We start from the raw sequence: 26,733 nt of genomic DNA on the forward strand, positions 1-26,733 counted from the left end.
CTTTCTACCCATGGCCTCAGTGGCTCACATGCACCCTGGCACTGCCAGCTTCCTTGGACCATGCCCCAGATTGGTACTGGTTGACCTTTACAAGGTCAGTATGGCTTATCAAGCACTTGGACCAAACCCTACAGGTACCAGAAATACTTGTAATTGAAGTTCACAAGGTGGAATAAGTGAACATACAGATTTATGGCCCCTATTCCGACACAAGTCCTCATGTTTCTCAGAGCCAGAGCTGGTACCCCTTTGTCACCATTCAGCTGAACTTGCCCAGTTACCGCCAGAGGAAAATGAATAGAATCCTAGTTTCTTTCCCCAGCTCCCATGTTGCTGAGACGATCTGGAAACACCGAAGACATGATAGCGTTTTAGGGAATATGAGCCATCCCTCAACATTTAGGTGAGGAAGCAGGTATAGAGGTATAAGCAGAGGGCCAATGGTTATATCGCCTTGTACCCAGCTCCCATCAGGGCCTTGCACCCCTGACAGCAATGGCCTCCCTTCTCAGGCTGATTAATGTTTTCCCTGGCAATGAGCCCAGGCACAGGACCGTGCAGTTCTTGATTTCAGGTGCTCAGTGTAACTTCTGAAGTGAGAGCTGATGGGTGCACACTGTGGGCCGTGGGTTGACAACTGTGCCCATAGCCTTGGGCTTTGTTGTGGTAAGAAGTGGACCATCTGGTCCCCTGCAGTGGAAGCCTTTGGTGAGCTGTCACATGGGACATGGCCTGTGTGAGGAAATCTGGTTTCCTTCTTGCTAAGTCCCTGCCCTTCTGCACCAGGATCCAGACACAAGCAGTCTGTCTTCACCAGAGAAGAGTGTATCACACTTGAAGCTCTGTCTTTGGGCTGCTTATTTCCCTTGGGCTGCAGCTGTCCTTTAGGGTCCTGCATGGGGCTGTAATTCCTTAACATTCACTGCTGATGCCAGTATGTCATGCAGAAGCACCTGTAAACCAAGCTTCGGTGTTTTTATTTTTCACCCATCTTCCTGGTATAGGCACCAATAGGCAGCTTACTGGTACCTTCAGGTTAAATCAAGCCCAATCCCATCTGTACCTATATCTAATGGATCATAGAGTGTCATTAGGTGCATAGGGAAGTTATCGTATCCTGCCTGGTCCAGACTGCAGTTATGTGGTGTCCCTCGGAAGAATGCCTAATCTCTAATAGAACCCTGATAGTTAACCTGATGTCCTCAAAGACACCAGGGGCTCTTCTGAGTTTTACCTCAAGTTCCAAATATGCCTTGGGTCTGCTATACACAATGTGAGCCAGGATCTCCTAGAGAATCTTCTCTTGCTCAAGGCCCCACCTGAGCATAGTAGATTTGAGGGCTACCCAGTAAATGCATTTGGGTAACAATACCCAAACGTAAGTGCTTTCGCCAAGATTTGAAGAGGCCTGCCTCCCTACCATGCTCTGTGCACAGTGGGGCAGTGAGGGTGGTTTGAGGGGCAAGTGCAATTTGTGTTTCACTTGGCTGGGGGTGGGGGGTGGCAGTAAGTATGCCAAGCCCCCGCCCGGGGAACTTTGCTGGGTGGCCAGTTTTTCCCTAGGACTTATCTCCCCAAGCAAGCATCAATGTTTTACACCTGGATTACTGCCCCTTCCAGTTCTCTGAGATCAGCAACGTGACATCAGTGAAGTGGACCATCAAGATGTCCTGGGGTGGGTGGTCAAGGTCTTGAGGATTAGGCTGAGCAAATTTTCGGACTTACTGGGGTGCCTGACTCAGTAGGATGTGCAACTCTTGATCTCTTGATCTTGGGGTTGTAAATTCAAGCTCCACGGTGGGTGTAGAGATTACTTAAAAAGAAAATCTTAAAAACAAAAAGCCCACAAAACTGCAGAGTTACTCACATCTTGGGCTGGGTGGCAGTGGTATACTGCTGCCAGGTAAAGGCAAATTGCTTGTGGTAGTCCGAGTGGGCAGGAAAAGAGAAGAGTGCATTTGCCACATGGATGGACACCGGGTGCCGCCTTAATCTCTTCTATCAAGGAGACCACGCTAGACCTGAGCAAGCTTAAGGTCATTCCCCAGATTTTTCCAGTATACTCCAAATTTTCTTTGTGGAATATAGTTACAGGTATCCAATATTCCCTGAAATCTTTGGGAGGTTCCCTCCGGAACTTAACCCTGTGGTGGTTTTCCTGACAAGTGCAGAGGTGAGAGGGCTCCCTGGGAAATAAGCCCTGCAGACTGCTGAAATAAGGCAATTCTGGATTCCAGCAGGAAGAGTCAAACTTGCAACTCCCTTGCCTTCCCAGGAAGGAAGTCAGAAGCGATATTTACAACCCCAAATCCCGAGACCAGCGTTTCTCTTGGTCGCTTTGATAAGTATTTCCTCACTGCAAGTAAGTGTATAATCCATAAAAGTGAACATCCATGTCAAGAAACAAAACATGGGGTCCAATTCATAGTTCTGCTTCCAAGGCCTCGGTAAAGTGACAAGGTCAGAGCTGCGTAGGCCCCACCCTCACCAGTACTCCACAGTGGCACTGTGGGTCACAGAGCCAATAATCACCCACAAATGCTTTGGCATTTCCCGTTGCTGAGGGTAAAAACACAGGTAAGGGATTGAAAGTCTCTGGGAAGTTGTGTTCTCTTTCACACTCTTATTTTTTCTTTTCATTGCTGGCCCCTGGGGGAAAGAGATGGTCCAGGAGTGGGATTTTGTGCCTACGGATTCCATAGCCACTGTGATGTCCTACGGGTGGGTGGTCGAGGTCTTGTGAGTTTGAGACACAAACGAAATTTGACATGTGGATGTCAGTCATGGCTACCGCACCTTTGCCCATCCTGCCAGACCCCAAGCCCACAGGGGCTGGTGCTGGCGGACCTGCTGCTGTTGCTGTCGAAGTGCAGTCTCGTGCAGGAAAGCAGGAGCCACTTGTGGCTGCAAGAGGTGACCCAGATGCTGAGGGAAAATGTGGGTTCACCCTTCCTCTGGCCGCAAGAACAAACCTTGCCGGAGACTTTTAGGTTATTGTCCTAACGGAGGCCAGCTGGCAAGGAAGTGTGGGCATATGGTGTGCAGACCTCCAGCCGCCTGTGGAACTGAGGATCATGGATGAACAACTTTGCGGCACTGTTTGTCACAACTTACAGTATGTGGAGCGAGCTCTGCAGAATTGTACTGCAGGGACTTTTTCTTTCAATCTTTAAAAAGATTTTTAGATTTACTTTGAGAGAGCGCATGAGTGAGAGAGAAGCAGAGAGACGGAGGGGACAGAGGATCCAAAGCAGGCTGTATGCTGACAGCAGAGAGCCTGACACGGGGCTCGAACCCACAAACCATGAGATCATGACCTTAGCTGAAGTGGGCCACTCAACCAACTGAGCCACCCAAGCGCCCCTGCAGGGACTTTTTAAAAATAAGGTGAAATGGGGTCACCTGCATGGCTCAGTCAGTTGAGCGTCCAGCTCTTGATTTTGGTTCGGGTCATGATCTCTTCTTGGTCATGAGATCAAGCCCCGTGTTGGGGCTCTGTGCTGGGTGTGGAGCCTGCTTGGTTTTCTCTCTCTCCCTTTCTCTCTGCCCCTCCCCCCCCTTTCTGTCTCTTTCTCTTAAAATAAATATATAAACATTTTTAAAAATAACTTTAAGGGGTACCTTGGGTGGCTCAGCTGGTTGAGTGTCTGACCTCATGTTGCAGGTCGTGATTTCATGTTGCACGAGTTCAAGCCCCTCATCTGGCCCACCACTGTCGACGTGTACCCTGCTTGGGATCCTCTGTTCCCCTCTCTCTGCCCCTCCCCCATTCATGCTTTGTCCTTCTCGAAAGTAAAATAACTATTTTTAAAAAAGAATCACTTAAAAAAATAAAATTTTAAAAAAGTGAAATGAACTTGGAGACAGTAATATATTTTGACAATTAGGGATTTATACTTTCTGAAATTCTGTAAAAGTTATTAATAACTATATCGCTTGGTTGTTTTCTTTTTTTTTCTTTTTAATTTGAGAGACTGAGCTCAAGCAGGGGGCAAAGGGAAAGAGAGAGAATCTTAAGCAGGCTCCATGCTCAGCACGGAGCCCAACAAGGAGCTCAATCCCACAACCCTGGAATCATGACCTGAGCTGAAGTTAAGAGTCAGATGCTCAACCAACTAAGCTATTCAGGTATCCCATATGTCACTCCCTTGTTCTTTGGTTTTGTTTTGTTTTGTTTTAAGTTTATTAATTTTAAGAGAGAGAGAGAGAAAGCACAAGTCAGGGAGGGAAAGAGAAGAGGGAGAAAGAGAATCCCAAGCAGGCTTTGCCAGCACGGAGCCGGATGTCGGATTCGAACCCACAAACCGCAAGATCATGACCTGAGCCCAAGTTGGACCCTAACCCGACTGAGCCACTCAGGTGCCCCACTCACTTGGTTTCCAATCTGAAAACATTCTGACACTTGTAATTTTTGTCCAAAACAAATATAGCTCAGTTCCAACTTCTAATAATGTATAAACTGTATTTGTCAAGAGGGGTTTTGTGTAAAATATCTCCAAATTAACATTTGGCAAAAATCATCATTAAAATGTGTATTTTTGAAAGCAGCTGTCTATACCCCTTTTACCATCATTTGTCGGGACTGTCACTTCCTTGTGTGAGACACGTGTTTTTTTTCCCCTCTGGATATTTTGTTGCTCCCTGTAACATTCAAAGCCTAAGAGAAAATTTTTAGTAACAAATTTCCAGTATTTCAGTTCCTGACCTGGTGAAATTTAAATCTGTGTTTGATTTTGGATGATCTTTGCATGTATACTAACTGCTGTTAAGGTGCAACTGATCTGGGGGTGACTTGAGCTCATTTGAGTCACACCTCTTAGCTTCCTGGACCCTCCTGTGAGTTTATAATGAAAATAAAATCAGATCTGGTAAAAAAAAAAAAAAAAAATTCCCCAAGAAATAGGAGATGGTTTGCCTGATTGCCCCCCTCACTGCTTCAATCCAGAAATCCATATGAATAAATCAAGGCTGCAAGTGGTTACAGGCCTGGTGCAATCTGCCTGAGCTTGAATCCCAGATCCCCCTCTTAATACTTCAAGTATCGTTGGGAACATCTCTTAGTCTCTGTGGGTCTGTTTCCTCAAAAGTAAAACAGGAACAATACTGGTATCTACCCATCAGATTGTTGTGGCAATTGAATGAGACATTCACGTGAAGCTAAGTTCAGTGCCTGGAACACAGTAAGTGCTCAGTACACGTTGAATGCTATTTTTGCTTTAATTTGAGTATAGTTAACACGCAAAGTCACGTTAGTTTCAGGTGGACGATACAGTGATCCAACAACTCTGTACATCATGCTGTGCTCACCGCAACTGTACCTGCCGTCTGTCCCCATACAAGGCTACTGCAGTATCATTGACTGTATTCCCTATGCTGTACCCTTCATCCTCGTGATGTATCCATTCCATAACTGGAAGCTTGTACCTCCCACTCCCCTTCATCTATTTTCCCCGTCCCCCTACCCACCTCCCCTCTGGCATCTACCAATTTGTTCTCTGTATTTAAGAGTGTTTTTTTTTTGTTTGTTTTGTTTTTTTTTTTGTTTGTTTGTTTTTTTTTAGTTTATTTAGAGAGAGAGAGAGAGTGAAGGAGGGGCAGAGAGAGAATCCCCAGGAGGCGCCCCACTGTCATTGCAGAGCCCAACGTGGGGCTCAGTTCCATGAACTGTGAGATCATGACCTGAGCCAAATCAAGAGTCAGATACTTAACTGACTGAGCCACCCAGGTGCTGGTTTTGTCTTTTTTTTTAGATTCCACTTACAAGTGAAATCATATGGTATTTGTCTTTCTGTCTCTGATTTATTTTACTTAGCATCATACCCTCTAGGTCCATTCATATTGTCCCAAATGACAAGATTTCGTTCTTTTGTATGGCTGAGTAATATCCCAGTGGTGTGTGTGTGTGTGTGTGTGTGTGTGTGTGTGTGTCTTACATCTTTAGTCATTCATCTATCGATGGATCCTGGGACTGCTTCCGTGTCTTGGCTATTGTAAATAATGCTGCAATAAACATAGGGGTGCATGCATCTTTTTGAATTAGTGGTTTTGTTTTCTAGGGGTAAATACCAGTGGTAGAATTGCTGGCTCATACGCAGTTCTATTTTTAATTTTTTGAGGAATCTCCGTGCTGTTTTCCACAGTGGCTGCACTGATTTATATACCCGCCAACAGTGCATGAGTGTTACTTTTTCCCCCCACATCCTTGCCAACACTTGTAATTTCTTGTCTTTTTGATTCTAGCCATTCTGACAGATGTAAGGTGATATCTCACTATGGTTTGATTTGCATTTCCCTGATGATGAGTAATGTTAAGCATCTTTTCATGTGTCTGTTGGCCATCTGTATATCTTCTTCGGAAAAATGTCTATTCACATCCTCTGCTCATTTTTAATGTGATTATTTGGGGGGGGTGGTATTATTTTTTTAATTAAACTAGAGAACGACCTCAAATCATACCATGGGCCAAGAAGAATTACATACCAAATACAGTCAAACTGGGAATGAATTTCTGGAAGAGGCCAAGATCTGCCCTGCAGCTCCCCTTACCTCCAGCAGAGGACAGTCTTATCAAGACAGTGACAGCACCCTCAAAAATGTAAAATTTGACCGCTGTAGTACTTGACTCAGGATGGCTCGACTTTACAATGGTACAAAAGCAATATACATTCAGTAGAAACCGTACGTCGACTTTTGAATTTTGTTCTTTTCCCAGGCCAGCGATACCCAATCCAGTACTCTCGCGATGCTGGGCGACAGTCACAAGCATCCCCCTCCCGCAGACGGTTAAGTGCCCGTCTGGACGCCGCTGCTTTTGCTTTGCTTCCACCTTTGCTGTCGTTTCTGCTGCCATAGCATCAGGCGGTGAGGACTGAAAAAAGGGAGCTTCCCCACTCTCTCTGACTTTAGGAGACGATATCCTGACTCCCCAGACCAGACAGGACTTTCGGAATCATTTCTGTCCACACTGGTGCGCACGTTGAGTTGTGGCCGGACAGTACTAGAGGGGAAAACATGGTCGGCTCACCCACTGGTGCCCTGGAACTTCGTATTCCAGTCTCCCTCCCCACCTGCCTGCTACCGTTCACATTTCAGAGTCCTCAAGTAACCAGCCACTCCACGCATTTTGTCCAAAATTATAGCATGCTAGCGTTCAGTGAGAGAGTCAGGGCGAAGTATGCGTGTTTATTCTTCTTCAGAACAAGAAACTTCTTACTTTAAACTTTTTAACTGAAATATACATACCTAAAAGTGCACAAATCTTAAATATTTTGCTAATTTTCACAAAATAAGCCTAGTGCAAAATCAACACCAGATCAAGAAGCATCTCTCGTGCCTTCCCCAGCAAGACCTCCTGATGGGAGCCCCTCTCCCCTCCTTCCCCTCCCCAGCACAAGGAATTCAGTGGGCCTCCGTTTGAACCTCATGTAAATGAAATCACACCTTTCTATCCATATACATCCTTCCACGTAACACCATGACTGGGAGATGTCTTCACACATAGTAGTAGTTTGTTTCTTTTCATTGCTTTATTGCTATTGTGTAAGTTTATTTAGTCCACTTTGGTGCTGATGGACACGGGCTGTTTCCAGTTTGGAGCTGTTACAAATAGTGCCGCCAAGATAAGCACCCTTGGATGTGTCTTTTGATGCTCAGAGGTGTGTTTCTGGAGTGGAACTGCTGGGCCATGTGGTAGGTACAGGTTCAGCTTTAGAAATCTCACTGCAGGGAGATTTCCCAAGTAGTTCCCTACCAAGCAGTGTATGAAGGTTCCTGCTGTTCTGTATTCACATGGTAATGCTAGCCTTTTAAATTTTAGCTATTCTTTTTTTTTTTAAGTTTATTTTTTTGTTTTTGAGAGCGAGAGAGAGAGAGAGCAGGGGAGGGCAGAGAGAGAGAAGAATCCCAAGCAGGCTGTGCCCCGGCCAGCACAGAACCTAATGTGGGGTTCGAACTCACAAATTGTGAGATGGCGACCTGAGCCAAAACCAAGAGTCTGATACTAAACCAACTGAGCCATCCGGGTACCCCAAATTCTAGCTATTCTTGTGAGCATGTATCTCCTGATTATTTTAATTTTAATTTCCCCCCGATAACCAGTGGGATAAGTACCTTTTCATTTTTACTGGACAACTGTTTCGCTTCTCTTAAAATTTTTAAGGTTATTTAAGTAATCTCTATGCTCAACGTGGGCTCAAACCCTTGACCCTGAGATCAAAAGCCACACACTTTTCCAACTGAACCAGCCAGGGGCCCCTGGATAATTGTATAGCTCCTTTTGTGGCTTTCTCTTGGCTCGTTTGTCTTTTTCAGTTGATTTTGTAGGAGTTTCAGATTGTGACTATGAGCCCTTTGTTGAGTGTGTATGCTGTGCTAATACGAGTGATTTGATTCACGGGGATCTTTGGGAGGTACTAATTATCATGGGTCTCCCAGGTCTTAAATAATCAGGAAGCCCACCAAGGTCCCACTCTAAATGGCCAAAATACCCTGTCTGTGGTGAATTGGGGCCCAACCTGCACCCCTGCAATATAGCATCCTAGTCCCTTGCCCAGTCACCAGACCTGTCTTCATTCATAGACCAGGGCCACTTGGGTAAAGGAAAAACCCTACAATAACATTACATGTTTGTACTATAAATATTCCTCCTAGTGTTTGCCAAAGAGTCCAGTTACCTGTGTAACTGGAGTAGGGGAGGAAAAATACCCAGACCTTCCTGGAATTTCTGGGTACACTAATCCCCAGGGACCCAGAGTTCCACTGTGGCCCTCTGATCAGAACCAAAGCTTGTGGCAGTCAGGACGTAAGTAGGACCTAGGAAACAGGATATAGCTTCGTGCCTTTATAAAATATATGTGTGTTGGGGGGGGGGGGGGCGGTGAGAGATAACCCCATGGAAACCCAATGACTTGCCACGTCAATGACATTTCTGGGACTCCTATGTCTGGGGCAAGTTGGGACATGTCGTCAAAAGTAAGAGAGATGTCTCACACTGTGCTGATAGGGAAAACTAAACATACAAAAACTCCTGAATCTGGCAATTCCACCCACAGGTATATACCCAAGAGAAATGATACGTCTGCCAAAAGACACACAGAGGGTTGTTCATAGAAGCTCTATTCATAATAGCTAAAAACTGAAAATAACCCTAAAGTCCACCAACAGAGTAATGGGTAAACAGCTTCTAGTATATTCGTACAACTGAACCCTACCCAGCAATAACACAGAGTTGAGCCACGACTGTATGTAACAGCAGTGGGTGAATCTCCGGGAGATTATGTCGAGCAGAGAAAGCCAGACATAAGACAGGACATACTCTATGATTACACCCAGATGGATTGGGAACCAGGCAAAACTAACCAATTACGACACTCATTAGAGGAGAGGCTCTCGGGCTGCTGAACAAGAGAGTGCACGAGGGTCTCTGCGGGTGCTGGTCGTTGTGCTATTTTCACAGTGTGTCAATAGGTAAAAATCCATTGAACCATACATCTCAGGTTTGTACACTTTATATAAATTTCACTCTGGTAAATAAAAGCAAAGGAAAAATACTTTCCGTCACAAGGGCATGATGACGTAGTGACTGCACAAATTTGTTGGCCACGAAGGTAAAGAGGGCATCATATGAATATCCTCTTTGTATAAACGTGTGTTGCTTTTGTTTTGTTATTTTTTTAAAGTTTGTTTATTATGAGAGAGAGAGAGAGAGCATATGAGCAGGAAGGGGGCATATGAGAGGGGGACAGAGGATCCAGAGCAGACTGACAGCAGCAAGCCCAGTGCGGGGCTGGAAGTCACGAACCAGGAGATCATGACCTGAGCCGAAGTCGGTCGCTCAACCGAGTGAGCCACCCAGGCGCCCCTAAATATGTATGTTGCTTTTATAGTTAACAGCAAAACAGATGGTCTTTCTACCCCCAAAAGATGACGGGCAAATTGCTATACCTTGGGCCTTTTACCCCTGAAAAGGGGACACAGTGCATGGTGACCCTCTCGATTTTGGGGTCCACATTGGCCACCCTTGAATATGCTGTTCTGACCCATGTGCCCGAACCAGAACGACTGCCGGCTCGGAGAGTCTTCTAAGGCAAGAGGACACCACGGGCCATCCAGCTGCATGGCAGGCAGTTCTGCCTTTTAGACCTGTGACCCAGAGAGTCCCCTCATGCTTAAGATGCCCCCGTGGACCAGAATTCTGGGGAAGCCTGTGGCAAGCTCCAGTGAGATCTCACGTCACAAGTCCCTCAGGTTTCAGAACAAAGCTATAACCCTTTTTGACAAGTCCCTAGCTCCCTTGGAAAAACAGATCTTCCCTAGTCCCCCAGCCCTGTCAGAGTTTGCCTGATGCTGACACTCCAGGTGGGTTTCGGTTAGCCTATTCTGTATCACAAACCACCCCAAACCTTCATGGTCTGAAACAATAAATACTTGTTACTGCCCACGAGTCTATGTCTGGATGATTCGTCTGCCCTCGGTTGGGCTCCCTCATGTATGTGCGGCCCGCTGTGGGGCAGATGGCAGCAGGGACAGGGGCAGATGCACTGTCCCCGAACGCATGCGCCTTCCTCAAGTCCTATTTGTGATCTCATGGGGAGTCTTATGTGGCCAACTGACCAAAGAGGAGGAAAACGGAGTCCTGTTTTTAAACAGCTCATATCCAGATGGCAGATGGCTGTGGTGTTGCTGTCTCGCTCACGAGTGGCCCTGAAGGACAGTAAGGAGATGGCTTTCCCCAGCTAGCAGCCCTGGAGACGCAATATCACAACCGCTTTACCTGGAACTACAGACACCCTTAGGGACAGGCAAGTAGCTGATGACTTGGCTGCATGATAAGGGGCTTGGCGCTTAGCAGCAATGTGATGGGGGCGGGGGGGTAACACGGAGGCCTGTGGGAGAGTATGTGGATGGACCTTCAGAACGGACCTGAAGTTGGGGAATATTTGTGTCTCTTTAGGAAACTCACCAAAAGGACCTACAGCAGAGGTGGGCTGTCAGTAATCTGGGAGTAAGGTAACTCCGTGCCCGCACATGTCAGGCACCCTTCAGCCCCTCCCACCGCACGTCTTGTTGCTTGTACTCAAGAACGACGTGTTCACGGTGGTGGGGATTGCGGCCGAGTGCGTGCTCGAGCTCACGGACTTGCCCTCACCAACGCCGACCTGGCTACCGTCACTGCTGAGAGCCCGACCCGACAGCGGCAGGGACCCACCGGACGCCTCATACAGCACGATGGATGTCCCACCAAATTGCCTCTGATGGAGGAACTCCCTTTATGGGAAAAGAAAGAGGGCAATGGATTCTCTGGTCTGTCCGCGCACCCATCCGAGAGATGGGCCTCGGAAAACACCAGAAACAGCCTCCTGAGGGCAGACTTAGGGCTCAGAGACCACAGCAGGGGGGGGGTGGGGGGGGCTATTTTCGAGATCTGCAACCAAGATGTGGGGAGAGAACCGTTAGCCCCAACAAAGAAACCTCATTCCCGAACAGTCCTGAGAGCCTCGTTGAAACCACTCCCCGGGGCTGCTGGCCTTGGGGCTGTGCGATTTCCGTGGGAACTGCTCAGCCCCTCTGGCATAAGAATAGAGAAGGTGGCTTCAGCATCGTAGACCATTCTGCGGGACGCATGCACACGCCATGTCAGCCCTGTCAGCCCTACTGTCCCTCCAGCCACCGCTGGGAGTCCTCCCCTGGGGCTTCAACTGGCTCCACACCAGGACCATCAGGCGGAGGGGACACCGCTCACCTACCTTTCTTTCTTTCTTTCTTTCTTTCTTTCTTTCTTTCTTTCTTTCTTTCTTTCTTTCTTCTTTTTTAAGATTACTGCTCTATAGCACTCTATTGTTTCTATTTTATTTTATCTTTATTTTTGTTCCAGTACAGTTAAGATACGGTGTTCTATTAGCTTCGGGGGTACAATATAGTGATTCAACAGTTGTCTCCATTCCTCAGTGCGGTCATGATGAGTGGGCTCTTATCCTCTTCCCCTATTTCACCCATCCCCCCACCCACCTCCCCCCTATGGTTGAGTCTGTTTTTTTGGTTAGTCTCTTGTTGCTAGTGTTCGTTTGTTTCTTAAGTCCCACGTACGAGTGAAATCGTATGGTATTTGTCTTTCTCTGACTTATTTCAGCTAGCATTATGTTCTCTAGATCCATCCGTGTTGCTGCAAATGGCAAGATTTCATTCCTTTGTATGGCTTTGTATGGCTGAGTAATATTCTATTGTATGTGTGTATGTATGTGTATATATGTACACATGTATATCTATGTGTATATACATATACATACATATATGTATATGTGTATATACATACATATATGTATGTATGTGTGCATATACATATACATACATATATGTATATGTGTATATACATATATGTATACATGTATGTGTGTATATGTACATATGTGTGTGTGTATATATATATCACCTCTTCTTTATCCATTCATCTGTGGGTGGACACTTGGACACTCCTTCTGTAATTTACTATTGTAAATAATGCTGCAATAAAACATAAGGGTACATATATTTCTTGAATTAGTGTTTTCATATTCTTTGGGTAAATATCCAGTAGTGGAATTTACTGGACCATATGGTAATGCTACTTTCAATTTTTTTTAATGTTTATTTATTTATTTATTTAAAAAAATTTTTTTTTACGTTTATTTATTTTTGAGACAGAGAGAGACAGAGCATGAACAGGGGAGGGGCAGAGAGAGAGGGAGACACAGAATGTGAAGCAGGCTCCAGGCTCTGAGCTGTCAGCACAGAGCCTGATGCGGGGCTCGAACTCACGGACCATGAGATGATGACCTGAGCCGAAGTCGGACGCTCAACCGACCGAGCCACCCAGGCGCCCCATAATGTTTATTTATTTTTGAGAGAGAGTGCATGGAGGAGGGGCAAAGAGAGAGGGGGACAGGGGATCCAAAGCAGGCTCTGCACTGACAGTAGAGAGCCCGATGCGGGACTCAAACTGATGAACCGAGAGATCATGACCTGAGCCAAAGTCAGACACTTAACCGACTGAGCCACCAAGGTGCCCCTCTACTTTCAATTTTTTGAGGAAACTCCATACTGTTCTCCACAGTGGCTGCACCAGTGTGCATTCCCACCAACAGTGCAAGAGGGTTCCTTTTTCTCCACATCCTCGTCATATTTGTTCTCCCAAGCCATGAGCATGGAATATCCTTTCATTTGTTCATGCCGTCTTCACTTTCTTTCATCAGTGTTTTATAGTTTTCATAGCACAAGTCTTTCACCTTCTTGGTTTAGTTTAGTCCTAGCTATTTTACTATTTTTGGTACAATTGTTCTTGCTTGTTTAATTGTTTTAATATCTTTTTTTTTTTAATTTAGCGAGAGGGCAAACACGCAAGCAGGGGAGAGGGGGAGAGAGAGAGACAGAGAGAGGGGGTGGGAATCCTAAGCAGGCTCTATACTCAATGCAGAGCCCAACACAGGACTTGATCCCACAGCCCTGGGATCATGACCTGAGTTGTAATCAAGAGTTGGACACTCGACTGACTGAGCCACCCAGGTGCCCCTATTTTGGGTGCAATTGTAAATGGGACTATTTTCTTAATGTCTCTTTCTGTTTCTTTGTTATTAGTGTTTATAAATGCAGCGGATTTCTGTACATTGATTTTGTATCCTGCAATCTTACTGAATTCACTAATCAGTAGTTTTGGGTGGAGTTTTTAGGGTTTTCTGTATATAGTATCATGTCATCTGCAAAGAGTGAGTGTTTTACTTCTTTACCAATTTGGATGCCTTATTTATTTTCTTGTCTGATTGCTGTGGCTAGGACTTCCAGTACTATGTTGAATAAAAGTGGTGAGAGTGGACATCCTTGTCTTTTTCCTGATCTTTGGGGGAAAGCTCTCAGTTTTTCACCATTGAGTATAATGATATCTGTGGGGTTTTCACATGTGGCCTTTATTATGTTGAGATATGTTCCCTCTAAACCTATTTGTGGAGTGTTTTTTTTTTTTAATCATGAATTGATGTTGCACTTTGTCAAATGCTTTTTTGACATCTATTGAAATGATCATATGGTTTTTATCCTTTCTCTTGTTGATGCGATATATCACATTGATTGATTTGCAAACACTGAAACACCCTTGCATCCCGACACTGTTCTCCTCTTAGAAAGTTAACGGGACATATATTTTATGACCCCGCAATTTTACTCCTAGATAACTACCCAAGAGAAATGAAAACGTGTCCATGCAAAGACTTGTATAGAAATGCAAGATTATAATGGTCAAAACAGGAAACAGCTAAATGTTTATCAGCTGGTGAATGGATAAGCAAAACGAGGTACATCCGTGAACTACTCAGCAATAGAGAAGAACCAACTACTGACACATGCAATCACTTGGATGAGCCTCAAAACCACTATGGCAAATGAAAGAAGCCAGACACAAAAAATTACACACCATATACTTCCGTTAATAGGAACTTTCTAGAAAGGGTGAAACGACATCAGTGGTTTCCTGGGGCTGGCAATGAGAGCAGGGAGCAATGGCAAACAGGCATGAGGGACATTTTCAGGGAATGGAAGTGTTCTAAAACTGGATTGGGGTAATGGCTGCACAACCGTTTACTAAAATCGTCAGACTGTGTGATTACAATGGGTGGGGCTTATGCTACACAAGTTATACCTTATTGAAATTGTTTAAATAGTGAAATTCCACTTTCATGACAGCCGCATTTGGCACAGCTGATCATTGCCTCCTCCTTGAAAGCCTGTCTTCACGCTACATTCTTGTTCTTACCTGCGCTCCATCCATGGTCTGTCTAAGAGCACAATTCAACCCTTTCTCCATCTCTACTCCTCCTGGGTGAGCTCGCTCAGGTCTATGCCTTTAAATATTGATACTGATGATGTCCAGATGAACGTGTCTTCAGCCTAGCCCTCTCCTGAACTCCCGACCCTCGTATCCAAACGCCTGCTCAAAGTCTCCTTCAGATGTGGGATGGGCATCTCGAACATCATATGCCCACACTGAGCTCCTGCCCTTCCCAACCCAAAGCTGTGCCACACTCGGGGTCCTCATCCTAGTTGATGGCAGCTCTGTCCTGCCCACTGCTCAGCTCTAAAACCTTGGAGTCATCTTGGATTCCTCTTTTTCTCTCTCGCCCATATCCAACCCATCAACAACCCCCAACTGACACTTCCTTCTAGACATGCCTGGAATCAGATCACTTCTCCCTCCACACACCCATCATCTTGGTCCAGCCCGCTGTCATCCCCTGTGGGGATTCTGCAGTAGCTCCCTCACCGGCTTCCCTGATTCCACCTTTGTCCTATAGTTTCTTCACAGCATAATCTCCAAAGTTGTCCTAATAACTTATAAATCCAGTCACATCGCTTCTCTCTGCTGAGCCTTCCCTGGTTCCCCATTGCATTTGGCCCAATCTGACCTAGCCCCACATTAACATTCTGACCCCAGGTCTGCTCTGACCCCTCTGGCCTCCTTGCTATTCCTTGAACATGCCAGACACATTTGCACCTCAGGACCTTTGCACTTACTATTTCTGCTGCCTAGAACACTCCCCTTCCATGACAGGCAGAATTCCAAGATGCCCCTGTCTGTAATCACTCCTGATATCCACACATTTGTGTACTCTCCTGTTGCATATGAGTAGGAGATGTAACTTTCTTCTAACCAATAAAAATCATGGTAAAAATGATGAGGTATCACTCCCTTTACATTATATGGTAAAGGTGAAGGGATTTTGCAGATATATTCAAGGTCCCAATTATCCAAATTAACCAGTTTGACTTTGAGTTAAAAGAATGATAGAGATTTCACTACGTTGTACACCTGAAATTAATGTAACGTTGTGTATCAACTATACTCGAAAATATTTTTTAAGTTAAAAAAAAATTTTTTTAACGGTTATTCCTTTTTGAGAGACAGAGACAGAGCACAAGTGGGGGAGGGGTAGAGAGACAGGGAGACACAGAATCCAAAGCAGGCTCCACGCTCTGAGCTGTTGGCACAGAGCCCGATGTGGGGCCTGAACTCATGAACCATGAGGTCATGACCTGAGCTGAAGTCGGATGCTTAACCCACTGAGCCACCCAGGCGCCCTAAAAAAATTTTTTTAGCGTTTATTCATTTTTGAGAGGCAGAGGGAGACAGAACACGAGCGGGGGAGGGACAGAAAGAGAGGAAGACACAGGGCCCAGATTCTGAGCAGTCAGCACAGAGCCCAATGCGGGGTTCAAACCCACAAACTGTGAGATCATGACCTGAGCCGAAGTCGGCCACTTAACTGACTGAGCCACCCAGGCACCTTTCAAGTAAAAATATTTTAAGAAAAAAAGAAAAAGAACAATAACAGAAGGGGAAAAAAAAGGGAAAGAGGGGTGCGTGGGTGGCTTGATAGGTTAAACATCTGACTTCAGCTCAGGTTATGATCTCGCAGTTCGTGAGTTCAAGCCCCATGTTGGGCTCTGTGCTGACAGATTCTTGGGATTCTCTCTCTCCTTTTCTCTGTGCCCCTTCCCCACTTGCACTCTCTCTCTCTTTCTCTCTCTCTCTCTGTGTCCTCCCCCACTCACACTCTGTCTCTCAAAAATGAATAAATGTTAAATTTTTTAAATACTTTTTTTAAATTTATAACGTTTATTTTTTTTTAATTTATTTTAGTTTTTTAACTTGTTTTATTTTTTATTTTTTCAAATTTACATCCAAATTAGCATATAGTACAACAATGATTTCAGGAGTAGATTCCTTAGTGCCCTTTACCCATGTAGCCCATCCCCCCTCCCACAACCCCTCCCATAACCCTCTGTTTGTTCTCCATATTTAAGAGTCTCTTATGTTTTGCCCTGTTTTTATATGATTCTTGCTTCCCTTCCCTTATGTTCATCTGTTTTGTATCTTAAATTCCTCATATGAGTGAAGTCATATATTTGTCTTTCTATGACTAATTAATTTTGCTTAGCATAATATCCTCTAGTTCCATCCACGTAGCTGCAAATGGCAAGATTTCATTCTTTTTGATTGCCGAGCAATACTCCATTGTATATATACATACCACATCTTCTTTATCCATTCATCCATCGATGGACATTTGGGCTCTTTCCATACTTTGGCTATTGTCGATAGTGCTGCTATAAACATGGGGGTGCATGTGTCCCTTCGAAACAGCACACCTGTATCCCGTGGATATATGCCTAGCAGTGCAATTGCAGGGTCGTAGGGTAGTTCTATTTTTAATTTTTTGAGGAACCTCCATACTGTTTTCCAGAAGGGCTGCACCAGTTTGCATTCCCACCAGCAGTGCCAAAGAGATCCTCTTTCTCCGCATCCTCGCCAACATCTGTTGTTGCCTGAGTTGTTAATGTTAGCATTTTGACAGGTGCGAGTTGGTATCTCATTGTTGTTTTGATTTGTATTTCCCTGATGAGGAGTGATGTTGAGCATTTTTTCATGTGTCGGTTGGCCATCTGGATGTCTTCTTTGGAGAAGTGTCTATTCATGTCTTTTGCCCATTTCTTCACTGGATTCTTTGTTTTTTGGGTGTTGAGTTTGATAAGTTCTTTATAGATTTTGGATACTAACCCTTTATTTGACATGTCATTTGCAAATATCTTCTCCCATTCTGTCGGTTGCCTTTTAGTTTTGCTGACTGTTTCCTTCGCTGTGCAGAAGCTTTTTATTTTGATGAGGTCCCAATAGTTCATTTTTGCTTTTGTTTCCCTTGCCTCCGGAGACATGTTGAGTAAGAAGTTGCTGTGGCCAAGATCAAAGAGGTTTTTGCCTGCTTTCTCCTGGAGGATTTTGATGGCTTCCTGTCTTATATTTAGGTCTTTCATCCATTTTGAGTTTTTGTGTAGGGTGTAAGAAAGTGGTCCAGGTTCATTCTTCTGCATGTCGCTGTCCAGTTTTCCCAGCACCACTTGCTGAAGAGACTGTCTTTATTCCATTGGATATTCTTTCCTACTTTGTCAAAGATTAGTTGGCCAGACATTTGTGGGTCCATTTCTGGGTTCTCTATTCTGTTCCACTGATCTGAGTGTCTGTTCTTGTGCCATTATAACATTTATTTATTATTGAGAAAGAGACAGAGCATGAGCAGGGGGGAGGGGTGGAGAGAGATGGAGACACAGAATCTAAAGAAGGCTCCAGGCTCTGAGCTGTCAGCACAGAGCCCAATGCGGGGCTCGAACTCATGAACCGTGATATCATGACCTGAGCCGAAGTCGGCCGCTTAACAGACTGACCCACCCAGGCGCCCCATAAATGTTAAATTTTTTAAATACATAAGTAAACATTTAAAAGAAAAAGAATAATAACAAAAATGTAGATCCTGGTGGGTCTGGCCTAATCAGGTGATCCTTTTAAAAGAAGTTTCCCTATGCTCAGAGACTGGAAGCACCAAAGAGAGAGAGAGAGATCTCTGTCCCTCTGTTTCTGGCCTTGGAGAAGCAAGCCATGAGTTCTACAGCTGCAAGCAAATGAATTCTGCCAACAATCTCCCAGGCTCCGGGATGGAATGCAGCCTGGCTGCCATCTTGACATGACCCCTGTGAGACCCTGAGCAGAGAACCCAGCTGAGCCATGCGCAGACCCACAGAAACTGGGGATGGGGGGCGGGGGTGGGAAATAAGTGGGTGCTGCTTTAAGCTGCCAAATCTGTGGTAATTTGTTATGTAACCATAGAAAACAGGGCCACCTTTCAGATAGCCACGCGGCTTCCTTCTTTCCTTATGCCCAAGTGTCAGCTGTTACCTTCACAAAGAGGCCTGGACTGAGCACCCTGAGAAAAATTGCAACATGCCCCCCCCCCTTTTTCTCTACTGCACTCGCTACCTCCTAACCTGCTGAAATAGGGTTATTGTTTAATGCCTCCCCTCCTCTGCTAGAATATAAGCCCCTGAGAGCGGGGAGTTTTGTCCGTTTGGTTCGCCAGTGTTTCAGGCATCCGCGCTGGGACCGTGTGCATCTTCGGAGGAGGAGGCCTTGATGAGCTGAAGGAATGCCAGCCCTGGGGGGCCTTTATGCGAGGGCAGTTTATGTGCATGTGTTAACTTGGGTGAGGTCAGGGTGCCCAAAGGACAGGCAGGAGGCCCTTCTGGGGCTGCCTCCAGGGTCAAGCCCTTGGCCTTCTAGCCCGGCAATACCGATGGGCTGATTTGGGTGAGAAACAGGATTGGCCGCTGACTGTAATGAGGTCAGCCTGACCAGCTCTTCATGCCAGGCAGCTGACACAAGTGTCTCGGGGCCAGCCGGGTGCTGTGACTCGCGCAGCCCTAGCAGCCTCAGCACCCTTTTTGAGGAGGGTCCACAAGAGTGACGGAGCGGCTGGGGCCATCCTAGCCTACGTGTAGAGCCTGAGCCCACTGAGTCTGCTCTGACACTGGCCTCATTTCCTCTGTGCAGTGGCAAGTTGGGCTTCCCAGGGAGCCCTCTGAGATGGCGTCCAACATGCTGGGTGTTCGTTACCAGGGGCCCTCGGGACCCACACCTGTGGGAGGGAAGGGGTCAAAACAGGATTAGGTAGAGGGAGAACTTGTATGCAGGCCTCAGTTGACCTTATGGAGAGTTACGGAACCGAAATAGTCCTTCATAGTTGCCCGGCATTCGGCCAAAATGGACCAGTTATTGGATATAGGCCACCAGGGAAGGGTGTGACCTTGGGCCAGGCAGCTCTCTGCAGCTGAGACAGGCCCTGGATGGGTGGCCACCAAAGGCTGTCTGCTGACCACACTCCCAGCAGCTGGGTGGCAAGTCCCTTCTTCTTCTTCTTTTTTTTTTAAGGTTTATTTATTTATCTTGAGAGAGAGAGATAGAGAGTGATTGGGATGGGGGCAGAGAGAGAGAGAGACAGAGAATCCCAAGCAGGCTTAGAGCCCCATATAGGGCTCAAACTCACAAACCGAGAGATCATGACCTGACAGGAAATCAAAAGTCAGACGTTCAACCGACTGAGCCACTCAGGCGCCCCTAATTCCCTTCTTTTTTTTTTTTTTTTAAGATATATATATATATATATATATATATATATATATGTAATCTCTACACCCAACGTGGGGCTCAAACTCACCACCCTGATATCAAGAATTGCATGCTCATTAGCCTGAGCCAGCCAGGTGCCCCAGCAGGTCCTTTCTTTCTTATTTATTTATTTTTAAGTTTATTTATTTATTTTGAGAGAGAGAGCATGAGCAGGGGAGGGGCAGAGAGAGGGAAAGAGACTCCCAAGCAGGCTCCCACTGTCAGCGTAGAACCTGATGCAGGGCTTGAACTCATGATCTGTGAGATCATGACCTGAGCCAAAATCAAGAGTCCATTTCTTAACCAACTCAGCCACCCAGGTCCCCACCCCCCGCAGGTCCCTTCTAGAAGGATTGGTTCTGAACATCTCCTTGTTCATGACATTGACCAACATCCCTTCCACTGTGGCGGTCTGTCTTTATCTGTAATTATTTTCATTTTAAGATATATTAAAAATGCAAAAAAAAAAAGCACTCTTTTTAAATGCATAAAACAAAAGACATAGGATTACAAAAGAAACCAAGTATATTTATATTCAGATATCAAAACGTTAAAACAAATTTGTGATACAGTCACAATGCTTATTTAAAGCATTAGATATAAAAAAATTAAAATATATATTAAAAATATAAATACATAAATGCAGCATTAGATAACGTCCAGTAACTGCCATAATTTCAAAGTGATGATGAGTCTAAACAATGTTTGGAGACATTTGCAATAGCTGTAATGTGATAGGAGAATATCTGTCATTTTGATTTGTGACAAAACCACATGCGTTGCAAATCCCACTTGTTCTTTGCCCACCTCATGGTTGAAGCAAAGGCTAAATTTCGGTTAGAAGTTAGAGAAAATAAAGGCCTTTCCCTATACAAGTTCCAGGTGCAGGGAAGCGGGTGCTGGTGGGAGGGTGGAAGTGGGTTCCTGGAAATTTGGGCTCAGCAATCGGGGACCTCGGGAACAGAGGAAACAGGATGTGTTGCAGCCTGGGCAGAGGGCAGATGGGGAGCCTGGCGGGGTCCAAGGGTCTGCCCTGTAACCCATCCACCAGGTATTGGGAGACGAGCTACACAGTCCTTGGTTGGGCCGCAGACCCCCATACTCCCTGTCCCACCCTAGGTCACCGCACAGGCCACCCTCCCCCGCACGGCCTCACTGTCTGCCTCCCCTGCCCCCAGTCCATTAGCCAAGGCGGTGACCGTGACAGGGCCAGGCCCCTGCAAATGAGGGGGCGCGCCGGGCGCCCGGGGCCTGACCCGCAGTGACCCGCTGTGACCAGTCATACGGCGGCCCTCTTAGACAGGGCTCCGCCTGCTGCGGCCCCAGCCATAAAAAGGCCGGTGGGAGAGTCGCCGCCGCAGCCGCCGCCCCCGACCCAGTGTGTCCACACCATGGCCGGCTCCGGCCTCGCCTGCTGCCTGCTCGGCCTCCTGGCGCTGACCTCCGCCTGCTACATCCAGAACTGCCCCCTGGGCGGCAAGAGGGCCGCGCTGGACCTCGACGTGCGCCAGGTGAGCCTTCGCCGCGACCCACCGCTCCTGCCCGCCCCGCCGGGGCCCCAGGGGGTTTAGTGGACGTGCGCCCCCGCCCGGGGAGGGGGGGCCTGCATACCCCGAGCCCGGGCCCCCGGCCTCGCAGGGCCCGCGCTCACCCTCCGCCTTCCCGCCAGTGCCTCCCCTGCGGCCCCGGGGGCAAAGGGCGCTGCTTCGGGCCCAGCATCTGCTGCGGCGACGAGCTGGGCTGCTTCGTGGGCACGGCCGAGGCGCTGCGCTGCCAGGAGGAGAACTACCTGCCGTCGCCCTGCCAGTCGGGACACAAGCCGTGCGGGAGCGGGGGCCGCTGCGCCGCCGCGGGCATCTGCTGCAACGACGGTGCGCTGCCGGGGCGGCCCGGGGGCGGCGGGGGAGGGGCCGGGGTCCAGGTGGGGGCGGTGCGGAGGTCCCGGTGGGCACGGCCCCGGGGGCGGAGTCCAGGTGCTGCTGGTGCGGAAATCCCAGTGGGCGTGGCCCCCGGGGCCGCTGCGCTGCTGCCGGCGTCTGCTGCAGCCCGGGTGAGCCGAGGCCGGGGGCGCGGAGGGGGGGCAGAGGCCGAGGACCCGGGACCCAGAGGCAACCGCGCAGGGCGACCCCTGACCCGCTGTCCTTCCAGACGGCTGCCGCGCCGACCCCGCCTGCGACGCCGAGGCCGCCTTCTCCCAGCGCTGAGCCGACGGCCTGGACAGAGGCGCAGCGCGCCCCTCGCCCCTCCGCAGCCACCCCCAGAAATAATGAAATAAAATAAAGCAGAATTTTCTCCCCCTGCAACTCGTCTGGCGTCTCGTTTTCAGAAACGGGAAGGAGGGCGCTGGGGGAACCCCGAGGGTCGCGCCTGGCGGGGCCTGCGTCTCCGGGCAATTCCGATCGGGAGGGCCGGGGTTCGGGGCGCGCCGTTCCCGCAGCCGAAGTCCTGCACCGGCTGGCGAACGAGAGAGAGGGAAACAGACCCCAGCTTCCCGCTCCAAACAGAGCTGGGGGCCTGTAGCAGGTGGCCTTACCAGGAACATTTCAAAGAAACCAAACGACGGGGGTGCTGACAGGGAACCAGAGGAAGGGGAGGCGGCCAGTGGCGGGGGAATGACTTCCCTACCTCTGGAGGGAGGCTTGAACCGCGACCCGAGGGCTGGGTTTGGGGCCTCGCAGCTGAAGGGCTTTCACGTTTCCGAGGAGCTGGACTCCAGGCCACCGGAGGCCACTCGTGCGCAGAAGAGGTGGCCGAGCTGCCGAGGACCCAGCAGGCCTGCCTCTGCCTGTGCGGCTGAGGAACTTGGCAGTGCTGGGGACCCCGCGGGCCAGGGACTCCTGGGAGCCCACCGCCACAGAATGACCGCAAAACACAAAAGCCGCCAACAAACAGAATCTTCGACCTATTTCTCGGCCATTCCTGGATCCAAAACCCTTTTGGGAATCAAGACGGCCTAATTCCTCTTTCCCAAAACATGCGGTCACTCACTTACCCGAGCAGTTTCAGAAGGTCCACAGCCACACTCCCCCCTGCAAGTGAAACAGCAACAGATCGCTGTTGTAAAAAGTGTAGTTTCAGGGGCGCCTGGGTGGCGCAGTCGGTTAAGCGTCCGACTTCAGCCAGGTCACGATCTCGCGGTCTGTGAGTTCGAGCCCCGCGTCGGGCTCTGGGCTGATGGCTGGGAGCCTCCACGGCTCGGAGCCTGGAGCCTGTTTCCGATTCTGTGTCTCCCTCTCTCTCTGCCCCTCCCCCGTTCATGCTGTGTCTCTCTCTGTCCCAAAAAAATAAATAAATAAATTTAAAAAAAAAGTTGAAAAAAATAAAATAAAAAAAAAAAAGAAAAAGTGTAGTTTCTAGGGCTTTCTCCCACACTGGAGGTCTGCATAGCACCCCCCCACACACACAGCAGTATGTGGGTCTCACTGGGTGGAGAGAGAAAAAAATACCCTGAAGCGGACCGTAAGACTTTTTTTAACTATAAATTACGAAAACAGGCAAAATCTTGGTGAGGTGGTGACTGGAGAGGGTCCAAGGGCAATTCTGGTCATACTCTCTTTTCCTGGTCTGGGAGCTGGTAAAACAGGTGTGTTCATTTTCCGAAAACTTAACATGTGCATGTGATTTGCTAACTTTTATATGTATATCATATTTGAATGTATTTTTATATTTTATATGCATATCGCATTTGAATAAATATTCATTTTAAAAATGAAAAAAAGATCATTATTGCTAAGATGTGTAAGAAGAATAGAGATGAAGCTTTTGAAAATCCCAGTGGCTTACAGCAACCTGGACTGTGGTTCTTTTTGTTTGTTTTTTTAGTTTATTATTTGTTTTGTTTTAGATTTCACATATAAGTGAAACCATACGGTGTTTGTCTTTTTCTGTCTTATTTCAGTTAGCATAATACCCTCTAGGTCCATCCGTGTTGGCACAAATGGCAAGATCTCACCCTTTTCATGGCTGAGTAATATTCCACTGTATAGACTGCGGTCCTTGCTGAGGCCATGAGACTAGCCCCTCCTTTGACCCCACATCTGGGGGGATTAGACATCAAAAGGGACACGAGATAACTCAAAGCGGAGTCCCATTTAAACCAACCATGAGGAAGGACTCGGTGCACTAGCTGGGTATTTGAGGACAGTCGCAGAGTTCTGTGTCCCTCAGAAACCACACAGCCAGGGAGGGCTGCGGCTAGAGGTGACCGAGCTCCTCAACTAGAGACGTGTGGGAACGGATTTGTGCTTTCCCGAGCTGGAGAGTCCCCCCTGCCACCTTAGCAGGAAGTCTGGGATCTCCCCCTGGGACCTCACTCGTTCCCCCTGAGTGTCCTGGGGTGCCAGCCCAGCTGTCCCCACCCTGGGAGAGAGCTCAGGTCCCCTCACCCACTCAGGCACCCACTTTGCTGTCCCACTCTTCCCAAGAATCCAAAGGTCGATACTATTTTATTGCCTCAAAACACAGGGTCAGACTGACGCCTCTTTTCCTGAGTTTGTCCCAGAGGTGGCGTCAAGCTGGGTCCAGTGGCCCCACCGGCACAGAAGCAAGCTGGGTGTCATTCTCCATTCTTCTTGGCTGCTCAGTCCCACGGCCTTTGGTCCTCGCCAGAATGACCCCTTCAGACCTCCAAAGTGCTTGGGGGCTTGTCCAGGGCAGTGGTTCCCACTTTGTGTAACTATTCTTTGTTCTTCTACCCGGAAGTGAAATTCCTAGAGAATATACCCACCTACACATAATTTCAAAAAACGTATAGTCTTAGCAGTAATATAGAGAAAAGGAATTTAGTACAAAATATTACTTTAATATGTGACCAAACAGGCAAGGCTACGCTAGGCGACATACACAAAATCCAGTTTCTACTTATAACAAATATAATAAAAAGAAATTGGGACCCATTCTCTACAAGAAGTTCAGGAAAATAAAAACGTAAGAAAATGAAAATAGGGGCGCCTGGGTGGCTCAGTCGATTAAGCGGCCGACTTCGGCTCAGGTCATGATCTCACGGTCAGGGAGTTCAAGCCCCGCGTCGGGCTCTGTGCTGACAGCTCGGAGCCTGGAGCCTGTTTCAGATTCTGTGTCTCCCTCTCGCTGACCCTCCACTGTTAATGCTCTGTCTCTCTCTGTCTCAAAAATAAATAAAACGTTAAAAAAAAAATTTAAAAAAAGAAAATGAAAATAAAAAGGTAGAAGGGCAACCAGGATCAATATTCTCTTTTGTGGGGTGCCTGGCTGGCTCAGTCAGTAGAACAGGTGACTCTTGATCTAGGGGTCATGACTTTGAGCCCCACTTTGGGAGTAGAGCTTACTTTAAAAAAAAAATTCTCAGGGCGCCTGGGTGGCTCAGTTAAGCGTCCGACTTCGGCTCAGGTCATGATCTCGCGGTCTGTGGGTTCGAGCCCGCTCGGGCTCTGTGCTGACAGCTCAGAGCGTGGAGCCTGTTTCAGATTCTATGCCTCCCTCTTCCTCTGACCCTCCCCTGTTCATGCTCTCTCTCTCTCTGTCTCAAAAATAAATAAATGTTAAAAAAATTTAAATAAAAATAAAAAAATAAAAAAATTCTCTTTTGTACCTTAAGGAAAATACAGGCTCAGATATCAACTAATTTCAAAGAGTGTAGTCATGGAACACTTGGGGAAATTTAAATAGTGCCTGTTTTATGATATTAATATATTGTTGAGTTTGCATATGCGTGGTAACAGTGTGTGGTCATGTTTTTTTTTAAATTCATTATCCTTAATTCCAGTATAGTTAACACACAGTGTTACATTAATTTCAGGTGTACAGTGTAGTGATTCAACAGTTCCATATATCACCCAATGCTCATCGACAAGTGCACTCAATCCCCTTCATCTATTGCCCCCATCTCCCCACCAACCTCCCCTCTGGTAACCATCAGTTTGTTCTCTATTGTTAAGAGTCTGTTTAGGGGGCACCTGGGTGGCTCAGTGGATTAAACGTCTGACTTCCGCTCAGGTCAGGATCTTATGGTTCCTGAGTTCGAGCCCCGTGTCAGGCTCTGTGCTGACACCTCAGAACCCGGAGCCTGCTTCAGATTCTGTGTCTCCCTCTCTCTCTGCCCCTCCCCCACTCATGCTCACTCTCGCTCTCCTCTCTCTCTCTCTCCCTCAAAATTAAATAAACATTTAAAAAAATTAAAGGGGTGCGCCTTGGTGGCTCAGTCAGTCAAGCTTCAGACTCTCAGTTTCAGGTCATGACCTCCTGGTTTTGTAATGACCTCGTGGTTTTGTAAGTTTCAGCTCAGGTCATGACCTCATGGTTTTCAAAGTTCAACCCCACATGGGCTGTGCACTGATGGTGTGGAGCCTGCTTGGGATTCTCTCTCTCTCTTTCTCCCTCTCTCTCTGTCCCTCCCCTACTCACGCTGTCTCTGTCTCTCTCAAAATAAATAAATAAACTTTTAAAAAATTAGAAAAAACTAATTTAAAAAAAAAGCATGGTTTTCAGACTGGAACACTCTTGTCCTAAAGTCTCACACAGCTGTTGTTTTACAAATTAGTATTATTATTTACATAATTCATATTCCTAATTTACACTATTTTATTTTACTTATTTTGAGAGAGAGAGAGGGAAAGAGAGAAGAGAGAGAATCCCAAGCAGGCTCTACCGGCACAGAACCCCACTCGGGGCTCGATCTCGCCAACTGTGAGATCATGACCTGAGCTGAAGTCGGACGCTTCACCAGCCACCCAGGCGCCCCT

General features: G+C 47.3%; 1 protein-coding gene across 1 annotated transcript; it reads left to right on the forward strand.

The window, feature by feature from the left end:
* Window positions 1-21,405: 21,405 nt before the first annotated feature.
* On the forward strand, window positions 21,406-22,218 carry OXT (oxytocin/neurophysin I prepropeptide). Its single transcript, XM_042979732.1, has 3 exons — window positions 21,406-21,525; window positions 21,684-21,885; window positions 22,163-22,218. The coding sequence occupies exons 1-3, from the start codon at window positions 21,406-21,408 to the stop codon at window positions 22,216-22,218; spliced, it is 378 nt and encodes a 125-aa protein (XP_042835666.1).
* The last annotated feature ends 4,515 nt before the right edge of the window (window positions 22,219-26,733 follow it).

The sequence above is a fragment of the Panthera tigris genome, chromosome A3 (genome assembly GCF_018350195.1).
Source record: "Panthera tigris isolate Pti1 chromosome A3, P.tigris_Pti1_mat1.1, whole genome shotgun sequence".
NCBI lineage: Eukaryota > Metazoa > Chordata > Mammalia > Carnivora > Felidae > Panthera > Panthera tigris.

Excerpts from the sequence above, each read along its gene's own strand:
- OXT (XM_042979732.1), top strand. The coding sequence starts at position 21,406 with ATGGCCGGCTCCGGCCTCGCCTGCTGCCTGCTCGGCCTCCTGGCGCTG. Across the intron at positions 21,526-21,683 it reads TGGACCTCGACGTGCGCCAG|TGCCTCCCCTGCGGCCCCGG; the intron begins GTGAGCCTTCGC and ends CCTTCCCGCCAG. Across the intron at positions 21,886-22,162 it reads GGGCATCTGCTGCAACGACG|ACGGCTGCCGCGCCGACCCC; the intron begins GTGCGCTGCCGG and ends CTGTCCTTCCAG.